Source organism: Gadus morhua, chromosome 18, assembly GCF_902167405.1.
Source record: "Gadus morhua chromosome 18, gadMor3.0, whole genome shotgun sequence".
NCBI lineage: Eukaryota > Metazoa > Chordata > Actinopteri > Gadiformes > Gadidae > Gadus > Gadus morhua.
The window spans coordinates 13,430,191-13,446,419 of NC_044065.1; the positions used below are offsets into that span (position 1 = coordinate 13,430,191).

General features: G+C 43.3%; 1 protein-coding gene across 5 annotated transcripts in view; it reads right to left on the reverse strand.

Moving 5' to 3' along the window:
• trrap (transformation/transcription domain-associated protein) overlaps positions 1 to 10,664 on the reverse strand; it is a 102,052-nt gene extending 91,388 nt beyond the window's left edge. For 2 of the 5 annotated variants that reach the window (XM_030339571.1, XM_030339570.1), the window contains exons 1-18: positions 10,601 to 10,664; positions 9,802 to 9,976; positions 9,459 to 9,508; positions 8,955 to 9,065; positions 8,420 to 8,524; positions 8,059 to 8,142; positions 7,824 to 7,880; positions 7,246 to 7,371; positions 6,673 to 6,750; positions 6,185 to 6,273; positions 5,376 to 5,472; positions 4,977 to 5,115; positions 4,422 to 4,500; positions 2,671 to 2,905; positions 1,914 to 2,259; positions 1,465 to 1,562; positions 765 to 959; positions 197 to 388 (exon numbers count right to left, since the gene is read on the reverse strand). In XM_030339571.1, coding sequence (XP_030195431.1) covers positions 197 to 388; positions 765 to 959; positions 1,465 to 1,562; positions 1,914 to 2,259; positions 2,671 to 2,905; positions 4,422 to 4,500; positions 4,977 to 5,115; positions 5,376 to 5,472; positions 6,185 to 6,273; positions 6,673 to 6,750; positions 7,246 to 7,371; positions 7,824 to 7,880; positions 8,059 to 8,142; positions 8,420 to 8,524; positions 8,955 to 9,065; positions 9,459 to 9,508; positions 9,802 to 9,922 — 2,202 coding nt within the window. In that variant the 5' untranslated portion in view covers positions 9,923 to 9,976; positions 10,601 to 10,664. Of the gene's footprint in view, positions 1 to 196; positions 389 to 764; positions 960 to 1,464; positions 1,563 to 1,913; positions 2,260 to 2,670; positions 2,906 to 4,421; positions 4,501 to 4,976; positions 5,116 to 5,375; positions 5,473 to 6,184; positions 6,274 to 6,672; positions 6,751 to 7,245; positions 7,372 to 7,823; positions 7,881 to 8,037; positions 8,143 to 8,419; positions 8,525 to 8,954; positions 9,066 to 9,458; positions 9,509 to 9,801; positions 9,977 to 10,600 lie in introns of all 5 variants that reach the window. The other 3 variants (XM_030339569.1, XM_030339567.1, XM_030339568.1) reach the window with 2 other exon arrangements.
• Between the last annotated feature and the right edge of the window lie 5,565 nt (positions 10,665 to 16,229).

A 16,229-nucleotide genomic window follows, 5' to 3' on the forward strand; every position in this document is an offset into this window, starting at 1 on the left:
AGAGTTTACGACTTGCTTCCTAATCATGCAAGTGGTAAGACTTCACTCGATAGACAACTTGGGACATTATGCCCAGGAAGTGTGAACAAGTTATTCCTCCAAGAACCAAGATTCAAGACCAAATCCAAGAGAGAACGTGATCGAGTATCCATTTTAGAAATCAAACTTTTAAAACGGGTTGTAAGCACACGCCCACCTTGAGCATCTGCTCGTTTTCAGCAGCAAAGAGCGACACCGATCCAAACACCAGCTTGAAGAGCTTGAGGTAGAGGTTGGAGAGCTCCACGTTGGAGCCCATTTCTGGCAGCCTCTCCAGCAGGTACTCCACCAGGATGGTGGCGAACAGGGCTGAGGTCGACAGGTTGGCCAGGAACGAGTTGGCCACGATCTGGACACAACAAAAATATTTTTAAAAAGACAATTAAATGTGAAAACTGTGTTCAATCACACCCACTCTCTGATGGCACTAGCTCTGAGAAGTATCCATTATGTACTGACAAAAACATAAAAACACAACAAACATTTTGGGTCCCTGCAGCCACTCATTCGTCCGTTGATTCTTTACAAGATTGCTCCCGGGGGTATTGTTGTAGTCCCACCAATTTTGAATGCACGCTTTGATTTGTTTTCAGCCTCACTTGAAAGTCACTTTGAATAGAAGCGTCTGCTAAATGACCAAACGTCCTATCAACAAGGACGAATCAGCATGCCAGCTCCTCTGCCCGTTATTCCTGTGTGTGCCCCTCCCCTCACCACCGATGTACCTGCAGAGCGTAATTCTTGGAGATGCGCTCCACCATGTAGGGCACTGTGGTCTGGAAGATCTCCTTGAAGGTGAGCGGGTTCATCATGGTGAACACACCGGCAAAGTGCTCCAGCACCTCCTTCTCCTCCTTCATGCGCACCGCCTGGCAGTTGGCCACCCTGATGTACGTCTGTTGGTTGTTGGTCACCTGTACCTAGCCAGCAGGGGGATGGGGCGCTGTTACACCATGTTGGCTACTCCCCAACCACCAACCACCCAAAAAGAATATCCGCTAATTATAAATAAATTATATATGTGCCAATAAATGCAACCTTTCCTTTGGCGCGTGGGCGAGATGATGGATGTATTGGCTGACCACGAGCCATGACGAAAAAATACAAAACTTTTTGCAGATTAATTACGTGCGTGAAGGAAGCCAGCCTTGTTGATCAACGCATACGATTGTAAATATAAATCTCTATAGGGATTTAACAGAATGATGATTTCTCTTTTTACCAAATGCGTTATAAAAACTAAAACTTTTACTGTTGATAAGAAGAAAAAGAAAAAAAAAGACCCAATGTGTAAAATCTGTACAAAAGAACTTCATCAGAACAATCTTTGATATGAGAATGTTACTCAAAATGAATTCATTTATTTTCTGCAACTCTTTTAGTGAATGTCGATGACCCGTGCCAGCTCTCTGTTGGAAGTCCTACCTGGTAGATGTCCAAGGCCTGCATGGCGTACTTGACCAGCTTGATGTAGATCTGTGTCTCTTTGGGTTGGAGTTGCTTGTTTGGAATGAACTGAGCTTCTGCAGAGGGAAAGACGAAAAAACAAAGCAGCAGATGCCAAACGTGTGAGATAGCTAGGCTTATGGATTTATCAGTATTTATAACATTTCACTTCTCACAAAATCTACTAAGATACGATCACGACACATCCTTGCGGAAGTGGACGCAGAGCAGTGGTAGTAATCTAACCCGGTCTGTGCTCCATTTTAGGAATACAACTCGATTCATTCATTCAACACCAACAAAATGCGAGATAACAAAGTGCCAGAAGACCAAAAACAGTGGGGCTGAGAAACCATAAACAAGAAAAGATAGCCCCCATCCCTAGAGCTGAATGAACCTTATATAACACGGAACACTGAGCACGGTACCTCCGGGGGCTTTGCAGGAGGTGATGCCCCAGGTGATGGTCTTCACCCCGCACACCAGCGTCTTCACCAGGCTGCGGCAGTCCGACACCTGGAAGGTCTGCTTGTCCTCCTTGTCTCCGCCCCCCGTGCGGTCGAAGCCCGCGGAGGGGGCGGAAGGCGGGGCCGGGGGGGCCGGAGTGGAGGGCGCCGGGGCGGGCAGGGCGGGGGTGCTGGACGGGGTGGGGGTCGCCGGTACCCCCGGCAGCGCCACCGGGTCGACCACGCCCATCTCCGACTGGGGTTTGCACTTTTTGAAGATGGTGACGAGCTGGTAGCGAGCGATGGTGTGGAACTTCAGCACAAACACCTGGCGGGACACAGTGAGTTCATTGATCATCGTGTTGTTCATCTTCATCGATCGCTTTGAAACATGTAGACAAAGCAGAAATCTGATAAAAGATTTGGCTTGGTCAACCCTTAGCTTGATCCTACTTTGCTGATTTGAGTCTATCAAAAAAATATCAAAAGCCCTCGATCAACGTATTCCATCGGTTTTGTGCATCTCTTAACTTGACTGAAGTACCAGAGCTTCATATGCATGCATTTAACAGACAATGGTCTCAGCTCTAACTCAGCTCTAAGTATCAGCTCTAACTCACACACAAGCCATGTGCACACAAAACCCTCAAAAAACCCTGGTAAGCACAGCATCATTAAGCATTGCATCCTCCAGCTACCCTCCAGTCGTCGTTCTGACCAGATGATCCCGGGGGTTTACCTCCAGCATCCTCATGAGGATGTCCCGGCCGTTGCCGTTCTCCAGCTCGGACTTGGAGCGGATGCAGTCCACCAGGTTCAGCAGCAGCTTGCAGGACATGGTCTGGATGTTGCTGGGCAGCGACTCGTCGTCGATGTTCTTGGCGAAGAGCTGCACGGCCAGGGACAGGTCTGTCAGCGGCAGGTTCTGCCGGACGTGGTGCACCAGGTCGGCCAGCGTGCTGTACGCCAGCGGCCTGGACGGGGAGAGGAAGGGGAGAGGAGGGGCTTTTAAAACAACGGAGGAGGCCATGATGTTGGCAGGGTCGGACGTCTTGCATTCTCTTTTGGATCCAAACCCGGTGTGAGGATTGTAAAAAAGAAAAATAGCACCCTTTAAAACACAAAGGCCATTCAAGAGAGCTTCACACAGGCTTGAATCGCATCTAAAAAGGACATCCATTAGAAGATAATCAAATACAATTGTATAATAAATTAGATTTTTTTAATAAGGGTACAAGAGGGTACCTCTTACATTTTACTATCAGCCTGATATACCCATTCTTACTCTTCTTCTGTGTGAAAATAAATATATAAATAAGGCTAAAAGAAAATCTATAAAAGTAGCAATCCACAAGATACCCATAATTAAAGAGACGGTAGGCCAATTACCCAATACATAAAGCTGCAGAAGCCTGTCCTGTCCCTGTTCTTTGTAATGCCAGAGGAATAAGAGGCTCCTTTGTAGTTGATCGTGTTTCATTGTCTTTTTAGTAATACAAATGAATATCTGTTAACCAGAGAGGAGGAGGAGGAGGTAGAAGAGAAGCGGAGCGCGGCATGACCGTTAAAAACAAACGCAAACCCTGGAAGGCAGCTCCAGCTGACACCGTAAGTAAGAGAAACAAGGGAAAAGGAGAAAAGGAGAAAAGAGCAAGAAAAAGTGACCGAGCAGAAGGGAAGTGGGGAACAGGTGTCGGAGAGAGGTTTAAAAAGAAAAAAAAGAGAAAATAGGAGAGAGGTAAACAAGGACGGGCCGGGGGGGAGACGGGGAGGGGGCGGATCAATATGGGGTAACTGATAGTCATGCCAGGTCTCATCCTCCTGGCCGCGTTCCCCCTCTCCGCTAATTACAGGTGGCAGCTAATGTGTTGACGTGGACTGCTCAGTGGGGTCAGATGAGGGGGGGGGGTTGTTTATCAATTTAACCATGGGAGACAGCGCCAGCCCCATCACCTCCCCCTCCGGAGAAGAGAAGAGGGTGGACATGACAGTGTGGTTTTTGTTTTTTTTAGATGCAGTTGTTTGGGCCACTACAGTTAGCCTGATTAGCATGCTACACTGTACACGCCCAACTGACCCCGGCGGGAAATCAACCCACTCTACGTCGAGGGAGGTCGGATGGCATTGATGAGTGTAATGAGAGTTAATGGCATCCCAAACACACATTTACACGCACGCAAGCTCATGTTTGGGGCAGCAGGTGCTCAGGAGGTACAGCAGGTCTTCTGGCTAACAGGAGGGAGCTGGTTCGAATCCCAGGCCCCTTCTCGTCAAACGTCGAGGTATCCCTGAGCAAGGCACCTGAGCCTGACTGCTCCCAGCGAGCTGGCGGGGTTAACAGAACTGTCTGTGAGTGAATGTGTGTCTCAATGTGTGTATGAATGGGTGATTGGGAGGCACTCAGTGGTAAGTGTTTTGAGGGGCCACTGGCTAGAAAAGCATTATATGAATGCAGTCCATTCGGCAATTTTCCTTCACAAGCAAACGTACCGTAGAGTCTCGCGAGCGGTGTAGCCGGATCCGATCAGGATGGACTCGTCAAACAGTTTGTCCATGCACGGTATGAACTCTGAAAATTGAAAGTACTTTTAAAGAAAGGAGTCACTCTCAAAAGGCCCTTTGGGTTTCAACGTTTTCCAGGAGTAATGAATGAGAAGTGAGCTTTTCATTGTGTGCGTTTCATTATTATTATGTCATACATGGGCAAGAAGTTACTTTTGTTCTTTCTTTTGGTTTTGCAAACTTTATCCATGCATAAATAAATAACTGTAAAGAGTAGCCAGACAGTTATGAGCTTTTAATTAATGCATTGGGAAAACAACGTTTTCTTTCATAATTTTATAATTGGATACCTCTCGTTTGTGTGTTTGTACGTGACATGTTTCAACAAGTGCAAGCAAGATCTACGGCTACACAAGACAGTCAAGATGGTGTGTGTGTGTCTCTCCCTCTCTGCATCCATGCGTTTGTTGGCGCACGTGCATGTGTCTCTGACTTTCTGAATCTCTCTCGCTGTTTGTGCGTGTATGTGTGTGCACAACGTACGGCTGCGCAGGTCGGTGGTGAGGATGTGCTTGGCGGCGATGAGCAGCTCCTTGCGGAGGTGGGCGGTTTCCGGGGGACAGTTGGCCAGCAGTTGCAGCATGCCCTTCACCATCTGCTGGGAGTACTTCCCCACAAGGTCCTGGTAGAGCAGGCACACACACACACGATAACATATACACACACAGGGAGATGACACACACACACACACACACACACACACCCGGAGGGAGAGCAACACACACACACGCACACATACACACACACACAATACCAAGACATTAGTTTGAACGTCCCAAACGTATGATGAATGCAGTGAACAGTGAAGAGGCGAGAGAGGGTGTTTAAACAGGGATTCATGTCAGACCAGTATCAGACGCCATCAGCCGTCAGACCGTGTACCTGGTAGATGCGGATGATGTAGGCCAGGAAGGACAGGGTCTTGATCTGGGCTGCGATGAAGTCAGCGTACAGCTCCTTGTTGTACAGCTTGTGTTGCCTGCAGCGAGACACACACACACGCACACCGTTAACACACACCCAATGTACACACCCCCTCCTTCCCGTGGGGTCCGAGGTGACTTCAGCACCGGTTGACGTCAAACAGCTCTCTTGTTCGCTGAAGCCGTTTGCTTAATCAATTCAGCTTCATTTCCTTTGTGTTTTCGAACACCCGACCCAGCCCCCCCCCCCCCCCCCCCCCCCCCCCCCCCCCCCCCCACCCTCCTCCCCCTCCGAGCCTCCTCCCACCCAGGAACCACGTCCCGCAAGGACAACTCGGACCGCTTCGACAGGCCCCCCTCCCCATACACCAAATACTTGCACTTTGTCAAGACAAAATTGCCAGGCGAAAAAAAACATAAATGGACTTAAATAGAATCACAAAGTAAAATGTATTACGGTGAAATGAAACACAATTTTCAAGGTTGGAAAGAAAAAGGAAAATTGGTTAGGAGACGGAATCAAATTCCAGACACACTACGCTGCTCTGAAAAAATGGCACACAGCAGAAACGCTGAAGTCCAAACGTGCTCAGACAGAAGCAAGAGGAAAAACCTACTGAGGAAAGGGCATACCATATACACACACATAGAGACAACAATATAAGAATGAAGATTAAGAAGTAAAGACGGAAAACTTTGGACACAGCCCAGACATGTTTGAGTACATTACATGCGCGCACACACACACACAAACACACATGCACATACCTGGCTTGAGGAGAGACCTGCAGCATGATGGTGTTCATGATGAGGGGGACGAACTCGGACACCACGTTGTGTATGTTCAGTTTGTAGAGCTGGGGAGGGCAGAGCAAAGCAATCAGCAAATAATAAATGCAATCAATGCATTATTACCTAAAATATTGCGTCAGGGATAATAAAAAACATCCACTCTTATTTCACTGCAGTAGTGCATTGTACAGGAATAACATCGTCTTAAAATGTCTTATCTTTTCATCAAAAAAAAATAACATTCACCATTCAGCAATTTTCTACTGAATTATGAAAATGAAATTCTTTTGTGGATCAGCTTTCATATAATGCCGAGTCCTGGATCCACAATGAACCTTCATAGCGCTCCCAAAACAGTGCGTGAAGTGATGTACTGTTACCATGGTTACTACGGTGCACGTTCACCCAGAGAAACCCTGTTCATTGTGCTTTCAACAGCGGCAGAGGGAAGTGGCGGCACCCACCTGGTACATCAGCACCACGATGATGGGCAGCTCCGCCAGCACCTTGAGAGACAGCGAGCCCCGCGGGATGATGGTGTGCTAGGAGAGAAGGCGTGAAACAGGAAATGAGTCCCAAACTAAAAAGGTGTTTTGAGGGTGAGGGTTGGGCTGCCCGGCCTCTACCACCAGATAAATACATAACACGATTTATGAGTCCACGAATGTAAGTAATACACAATAGAGGGAATTGAATAACCTGCATGCTCCACTGGCCTTCAGTGAATAACAAGGTTTTTTTTAGTTGTGTGTGTGTTTTTCTCTTTCTTTTTGAAGACAATAACCTTCAGCCACGGCACTTGTTTTCAGAGCGTGGTAGGATGGAACGCTACTCCCCTCTAGTGGTACCACTACTGTTGTTGAGCAGGATTACACTTCAAGTACAGTACATGTATGTACACATTAGGAATTAAACCTCATGGTCCATGTTTGGGAATTCGACTATAACCTCTACGTCTTCTCAATGATTTTTAGAACAGCGCTGTAACTAAATACATACTTTAAATGAATACACGTGATATTGTGACTCATTCTTACCGTTCTCGTCTCGCTGTCCTCCCTCTCAGGGGTGGTCTTCACCAGAACCGAGGTGATCATGCCCACCATCTCTGGGGAGGGCACCGTGTTCTCCGCGATCACTTGAGGGTTCTCAAAGTACCGGGCCTGTCAACGAGGGAAGACGGTGAGAGAGTTAGTTAAATGACATGTGCCATTCTGAACTATTCACACATATGTGCTTGATGACAGCTAACCCAGAAAACAGACAAAACAATAAACAACGTCCGCAAATGTCCATGCAATGTCCAGTCCTCATTTAACAATGGTGTTCATTTTTACCAGCACTGTTCATGTTAACTACGGTATTGGTGTTTATGTTCATGTTAACTGAGATGTATACATTATTGGACAGGGTTAGGGTTAACCCTCACAACGAACCCTATGAAATTGCTATATAATAATTATCATTACTGGATAACTAATGTTAATTAATGTTCCCTCATTGTAAAGCGTTAGGCATTACCCTAGATCTAACGTCAATATTTCCACATCGACTAATGATTACAATGCATTTCGAGGAATGTGACACTGTGGAACAAAACATCGGATGGACTTACAACAACTTTTGGTAGGTCTTTGTAGATCTGCTTCACAAAGTCTAGAAAGTGATGAATCTGAGAAGGGACAATCGTGGCAAAAGTGTTAACGCATTAAATCCTTTTCCCCCCGAATGGTGCCTCAAAACTTGTAAACCATCCCCTCAGGACCCAAATTACAGCACAATGCAGCATAAATAGTAATGTAAAGGAATATATAGAAATGGAGTATTACGGTATGTGAGTCTTGACTTGCCTCGGGAGAAATGGGCGGGCGAAACTGCTTGTGGAGCTCAATGATAATGCGGAGACAGATCAATACATTCTCCTCACTTTCAATCTGCAAGAAAGCAAAAATTCGTGCTTTAATACACTCAGAACCAGATCATGAGCATTACAAGGTCATGAGCGTTAAATGTGAAAATACCAGAATGGACCACTTTAGAGCAGTCCAACTACACAGTTGTATAACACAATAATAAAAAGGAAATAAGGTTGGAATAACTATGAAAGTTAACACCAATCGTTTTGAATACCAAAAGGTATTTCTAAGAGCTGCTGGGCGAGCAGGAGTTGTGCCGTTGTCATGCTGCTCTTGGAAAAGGTGTGTCTCTTACCTCCAGGAAGCGGAACATGACAGACAGGACGTTTTTGGTGTGCGGTCGGAGGTGCTCATTGGTCGGGATGCGGTGAATGATCTCCAACACGAGTTTCCTCAGTTGCTGAAAAACATCAAAAGTCCAACCGTTTTGTTTTTGGTATTCTCATCGATCCTTTTCTATGACAAAAATCTTGTTTTTTTCCCCCAAAAAGTACGGTCAGTGAATTGAAAAGCTATTATTTCAGGGTAATTTGTTTGAAATAGCTTGGCTATTCGTCAGCCATTAGCGACTGAAAGGTGCTGTACAAATAGCTGTTTCGAGGTGACTCCGCCAGATATAAGACCACTTCAGGCTGATTGATGACCAATCAGGGCATCCTTTCCTTGATTTGTTATCGACAGCTCGGTCAAATGGAAACAATTCTCAATGGCAGAGAGAGATATGTTTCAGATTGTTAAGTTTCAAAGTAGTGCTCTCTTCTGCTCACTCTACTCAGATCTTGACCTTTAGGTCCAGGAATATTACACTGGATGTGGAGAGCAACGCCTACCTGTGTGGGTTTTTCCTGCAGAAACTGCACCTCTCCGTCCTGTAGAAAGGTGAGGAAGCGAGGGATGATGTGCTCCAAGAAGGTGGAGTACTGCGGCGAAGACGTCACGTTCTGCAGGGGGAAGAACCAAATCCACAACGTAATCAAACTACATCTCTGATAACCTCCACGACACCTTCCAAGGCAACAATCCATCAAAGGTTGTTTTGATGAAAAGGTTGCACAGCTTTGAATGTGTTACACCTTTTCAAATCATTATGATCACTGTCAAGGTTGAAATTTAAAAGCATAAATTAAAGAGGATAGTTTTATTCTTTATAAACTAGAACCGTGATGGCTGCAGTGAAAAGTGCACTGCGGGTGTAAATATATAGATGTTCATGTTATACATGCGTCTACATTCCATCTTCTGAAAGCCATTCTTCTACCTGTACACTCACTGACAACAACATCGTCAAACCATCCATTCGTGCTGAAATTGACAGTAAAACGTATCAAACTCACCTCAAAGTTCTCGCTGACCTCCTGCATCATCTTGAGCTTGGTCTCATCCGCTGATTGGTTGGGGACATAGTGTGGGTGGCAATTAGTCAACACATAGTTGTGAAAGGCTTGCAGTTTCTACAGCTTGACTAACCAGTGGGGCGCTCAGATCTTATCAGTTTTACTTTCAGCGCCCAGAGTTTTTTAAAGAGTACATCAACAGCACGCATACAAACACCCAAACGGTCATTCTCTCAGTCACGCACATGTACTCTTTATCTGGGCTAAAGGGTATCGCTCTCATCACATTGCCCCAACACCAAAAGGTCTATCAACTACATGTCTTTAAAACAATTGAACTCACGTGTGTTCGTCTCCGTTAGTGCAGCTACGAACTGCAGGTACTTCTTCATTAACGTGGTTTGGTCCACCACAGTGGGGCTTGGGGCAGGCACGAATGCCATGGTGCCGGCCGGGAGAGACATGGCTGCGATGGGGGTGCGTGCAGACCCACCGATCTTATAAGAATTGCATGCACGCTGCATACAAAGAGGAAATAGTCAACGTTGGAAAGTATTTTTCTATTTTTAAACCGGCGCATACATCAGCGTGATTGTGAAAACGAAAGACACTTTTCTATTGATGAACGAATAACCATTGATAATGTATTTGTGTAAACATGCAAATGGAAATAGTTTTAACAAATCATGGATAAACAAACAGGGAAAGAAGACAAACATAGCATTACATTGCGGGCGCATTGTGATGATGTCATTAAAAGCGGCTAGCTATTTTGTGCAGAGCACAATTTCCTTTATGAATTACATTTACAGACTTCTAACTTCAAAAGTAATTCCATTCAAAATCGATTGCAATGTTGACAGAATGTACGATCAATAACATAAAGAGAACACGTATGTTTGCAGTATTCTTCTGAATAACACAAACAGCTAACGAGTTATGCTAATATGCTACTGATGCTTTCCTCAAAGAAAGAAAGCGCTCGGAACACATTGCAATCGTTATCAAATAGACAAGCAAAGTTTTAGCTTTATTCAAATATGAAAATAAATGCATACTCAAGACAAATGGCCCCATATTATGGAATATGATATAGCATTCAAAATATTTAGTTAATATGAAAAATCTCAAACTGGACTCACCGTGCAGCACCACAGACAGGATGCCGTCTCTCTGTATCCGTCGCGTCGCTACACAATGTAGTGAATGACGACTAGAAAAACACATATTTTCCTCCCTAAACTCATTAAACTTGTTTCAGATTAAATATATGCGGTTAAAGTAACTTTATTGACATAAATGTATAAGATCAACCAACATTATTGATTTAAAGCAATTAAATATATGTTTTTTCGTCATTATAGTGCCAGCGGAAGGATACACGGTAAAATGAGGTGGTTATAAGACCATCGTTTTCGATGGTCTTAGTAGCTACAGTGATCCTATTGGCTACGATACTTCTTGGCTGATTCCATATCCCGCCTATTCCAAGACTGGCATTTGTGAAGGCTGCAGGTGTCTTGTGAGGAGAATATAATGGTATCACACAGGCATAACTTCATTACAGTTTTTCTCAGTCGCTTTGGTACATTTCTCAGATCAGAATTGAAATTTGCAAAACAGTAATTGCATTTCTCAAAACAATTCGTACAAACAGCAAAACACCATGGATTTCATGCAAAAGCCAGTCTCGTGCTGAAAATCCTTAGTTCGTTTCTCAAATATCTGTGTCAATGAACATGTCAGCGCCATCACAATGACAAGTCCTTGTGTCATTGACTTGTGTACGAATAAGACAGTCAAATTTCTTAGTCATGTTGTCAATTTAACAGTGTACTCTGGAGGGATGTTCTGATGTAAACTATGGCTAAAGTTCTGAAGACAATTATTGTAAATTGTAAGTTACACCAGTGTGTGTGGGAGATTGATTGCAAGAGACTGGACAAGATTCACATTTACGCTTTGACTGTTTGTACTGTAATTCGTTGACAGACCATGTCATTACTAGAAATATGAACATAGGAAAATTTCCTTAGGGTAAACTGTATATGCGTTGCTGCATGAATTACAGTGCAGTCTTCCTACACCTCCTGACGTACCTGTCTGTTGGGCCACAAATTCCATTGTCAGACAATGTAACATTGTGTTGTGCTCCAGCTATATACTTGCCAGTTCATGGTTCAGGAGATGCACCTTTGAGCTATTTCGGTAAACTGGTTGATCGTTGGTTGACCTAACACTTCACACATTTTCCTTCTTTAGAGAAAGTCAGATTCACCATGGGAGCAATTTACCAATTCAGGACAGATTTAGAAAAAAAGTCTAATGGAAATGTATAGAAATATGTTTGACATATTATGACAACTGGTTCAACCATTTTGCATGTAAAGACCTATGCAATGAACTAATGCCTAAATGTTGTGGGGGTGAGACTATTCAATAGAGACCCCTTACAATAAATTTTGACCAACATGACATAAGCAATTGATAATATAGGAAAGAGCAGAGAATTGTAAATAATCATTTGCATGAATGTACCAAAGCATTTGCAACGTGTTCAAATGAATGAGAAACTTCTTTTTTGATGTGAACAAGTGACACACTGATGTGAAGATTGAACAGGTAGTTTTGAGAATTTCAATTCTGATCTGAGAAATGTACCAAAGCGACTGAGAAAAACTGCAATATATATACAGTTTATGCATGTCCCCAACAAACCCAATTCTTTGGAAATAAGGAGTATATATTTGGTATATTATGGAAGTGTAATTCCGCACATAGTAAGTTAAACCAGTTTGACATGAACCACTTATATTACAGGTTTTCTCAGTCACTTTGGTACATTTCTGAGATCAGAATTCAAATTCTCAAAACCGGTTCAATCTTCACATCATTGTACATTCATGCAAATTATATGGTAAAATGTCCTGCTCTTTCCTACGTTATCAATTGCTTATGTCATGTTGATCAAAATGTATTGGAATGGGTATCTATTGAATAGTCTCACTCCCACAACATTTAGGCAGGCCCGGCCATGGGCATAGGCAGTATAGGCGAATGCTAAGGGCGCATCCATCGACAGGGGGCGCCAAATATATGTCTTTTTTTATTTTTTTTTGCACACTGTATTCATCTAACTTTAACTTCAAGGATTATATTACTTAGTACCAGTCGTTATGTCGAAATAAATATTAGACAACATAACATAACATGTAAAATAAAAGAGCGCCCTAGTTTCCGTGTCCTGACATGTTCATTGACACAGATATTTACTTTTGAGAGATGAACTAAGGATTTTGAACAAGAGACTGGCTTTTGCCGGTAATCCATGGTGTTTTGCTATTTGTACGAATTGTTTTGAGAAATGCATTTACTGTTTTGCAAATGTTGAGGATGATTCGAGAATTGTACCAAAGCGACGGAGAAAAGCTGTAATGTATATACTACTACATTTTTACTCTCAACTTTCAGTGAATGTATCCACAAGGTGACCTTATTTGTTATTTTTATGTGGTATGCCCTCTTGCACTGAGTGATACTGTTTCAAAATATAGTTTTTGCAATCACAAGTTCCAATGGACTCCTGTTGGTTTCTGAAAAATTGTCTATTGATGGCTTCTTATAGGCTACCATGCAATGACAATGTATTACCTGACATATATTTAATAAGGTTATTAAGCCACACATGTTTAAACATATTATTAAAGGAAATAATTATACAGGGTGCTGTATATATAGATCAACCGCTAAGGGGACATACTGCATTTACTATAAATCTGTCTCCAGCATCACTGTGAAATGAGCCAAACTAGAAGCAAGCCGAACCAGCCTCTTCCTATATGCTTGAAGCAGACTTTAAAAAGCTGGCCTTCATAACGATGATGTGATATTGAATACAGACAACGGTGACTCACAAACTGAAAGGTTTTACTTCAGCGAATATCCATCAGCCTCGTCACATATTTCCACCAGCTCACAACAAAACTACTCAAAATTGAATTTTTACTAACACTGATCGAGTATTGGGCATGCACGATCAATATATAAGCATTTATGTCATGTTAAATCCCAGGTGGAGCGAATACATTTCTACTCCTTTGCATTCATTGCAAATATAGGTAACATGTAGCTTTAGTTTTTTGACATATGTAATAGATGCAGTGCCTTCAACTGTACAATAAACATTTTGTCTTTCAGTATATTTGTATGTCATTTACAGAGAAAGAATAAACCTGATGAATAAACCTGACCATTCAGAACGGCCCAGACCCACCTCCCAGTATGTCCATCTGAAGATCGAAAGCTGGTTAAAGTGTCACCTGTAATTTAACAATCGCCGAATATATTGTGCTTCCAATATCTATGCATTCAGAAGTATATAATTCAGGGCTTGGTGTTATCTAACTATAATGAAATAATGTGGTGCCGTTTTCTTTTAATTAGGGTCTATTTATTTATCCATTTCCTGGCATCACAGAACATAACTAAGCCCTATCTCCTACCGTAGCTTGCTAATGGATTTTAGATAATGGCAGGCCTATTCATATCCTGCACATTCAATGGACTGAATGGAGTTGTAAAGTGCTAAAGTAACATTCATCTCAGCACATAACACCTCTGCTTATATCCACCTCTCTTCTTTCTATCTCCCTCCATTTTCACCCCTCTGCTCTCTCTCTCTCTCTCTCTCTCTCTCTCTCTCTCTCTCTCTCTCTCTCTCTCTCTCTCTCTCTCGCTCTCTCTCTCTCTCTCTCTCTCTCTCTCTCTCTCTCTCTCTCTCTCTCTCTCTCTCTAAAACCCTCTCTCTAACATACTCTCCATGAACTATATCTATTTACTGCTCTCCTTCCCTTTTCTAGCTGTAAGGTCAATGTAATACACTTATTTTGGGGATACTAGATAGATAGAGAGAGAGAGAGAGAGAGAGAGAGAGAGAGAGAGAGAGAGAGAGAGAGAGAGAGAGAGAGAGAGAGAGAGAGAGAGAGAGAGAGAGAGAGAGAGAGAGAGAGAGAGAGAGAGAGAGAGAGAGAGAGAGAGAGAGAGAGAGAGAGAGAGAGAGAGAGAGAGAGACAGACAGACAGACAGACAGACAGACAGACAGACAGACAGACAGACAGACAGACAGACAGACAGACAGACAGACAGACAGACAGACAGACAGACAGACAGACAGACAGACAGACAGACAGACAGACAGACAGATGGATAGATAGTTTGAAAATACGTTCAATGTCCAAGAAACTACTATTTCTCAGTCCTTCAAAAGCTTTTATGTCCATTTATATACTCAAAGGTCTTTCACCGTGTGAAGAAAAGCCTAAACAAGTCAGCCTGGGAAAGGAATGAACTGATCGATTCTTGGTCATATATTGTAGTATGTTTGCTATGCATGTATTAGTCAGCTAGAAATGTGGAAAACCAAATGGAATTATGGATGTGGTTCGAGCTCCTTAATAATAAGAAGCTCTGATTTCTAATTTTTTTCCCCTGGAGCTGGAGGGACAGGTCACTGCGTCTGGGGTAAAATAAGTGTGATGTCTGAAAAAACACCACCAAAGATGGTGTGAATCCATCTGCACCAGTGGTAATAGTGGTTCCACCGAGCTCCTTCGAAGAACAAGACAGAGGTGTTAATGGTCGGACATTGTTACCAGGAAAAAACGTTTTTATAATCAAATTTTTCTTTTTACCTATATTCATGCTCCCAAAACTTTCTTCTATGTCCTCAATTTTCTTTCTTTGCATCCTTACACATAAGTGAATCACGTGAGCATGTTTTTAATCCTGCTTGAAATTAATTCATGAATGATCATAATCTTACCTCCTCATAAAATGCAAGAAAACTGAGCTATAGAATTGCAAAATGTTGTTTAAGTGAAAGAAAGACGTGTTTGCAGTTGTTTGTGTCCACCCAACCCTGTATGAGTCACATGCATAGGGGGCTTCATTAATTGTTCAGGTACTTGGTTGGAAGCCATGTTCAAAGCACAGCGGTGTGTCTTCCAGTCTGCGCAACAGGCTCTATTGACCTATTGCTAATTGTTTACCCCTACAACCTTTGTGTGTGTGTGTGTGTGTGTGTGTGTGTGTGTGTGTGTGTGTGTGTGTGTGTGTGTGTGTGTGTGTGTGTGTGTGTGTGTGTGTGTGTGTGTGTGTGTGCGTGCGTGCGTGTGTGTGTGTGTGTGCATGTGTCCACATAAAAATGAAGGCTTCCCATAACTTGTATATATGCTTTTCTAAAAGCTTCTTCCACTGTGGTTGTCATGAGATACTCGGATTCATCTATACATGAGGTGATGTAATGCGCCTACATTTTGAGAGACACATTTGGGGAGTATACATCTGGCAGAAAAACATCTTTGTATAGAACGTAAATAGACCATTGTATGATTGAGCGGTAGAATAGGCCTCGTCTTCAACCGCAGACCTTCGACGATTTAGGAGCCCTGCGAGTGTTTGTGCGTGTAAGTGTGTGTGTGTGTGTGTGTGTGCGTGCGTGTGTGTGTGTGTGTGTGTTTGTGTGTGTGTGTGTGTGTGTGTGTGTGTGTGTGTGTGTTTGTGTGTGTGTGTGTGTGTGTGTGTGTGTGTGTGTGTGTGTTTGAGTGTGCGAGTGTGCGTGTGTCTGTCTATGCATGCATGTATGTGAATGTCTGCCCTATGTGCATGTGTTAGTGTGTGCGTGTGCATGTATGTGTGTGTCTTTGTGTTTATGTGGTGTGTGTGTGTGTGTGTGTGTGTGTGTGTGTGTGTGTGTGTGTGTGTGTGTGTGTG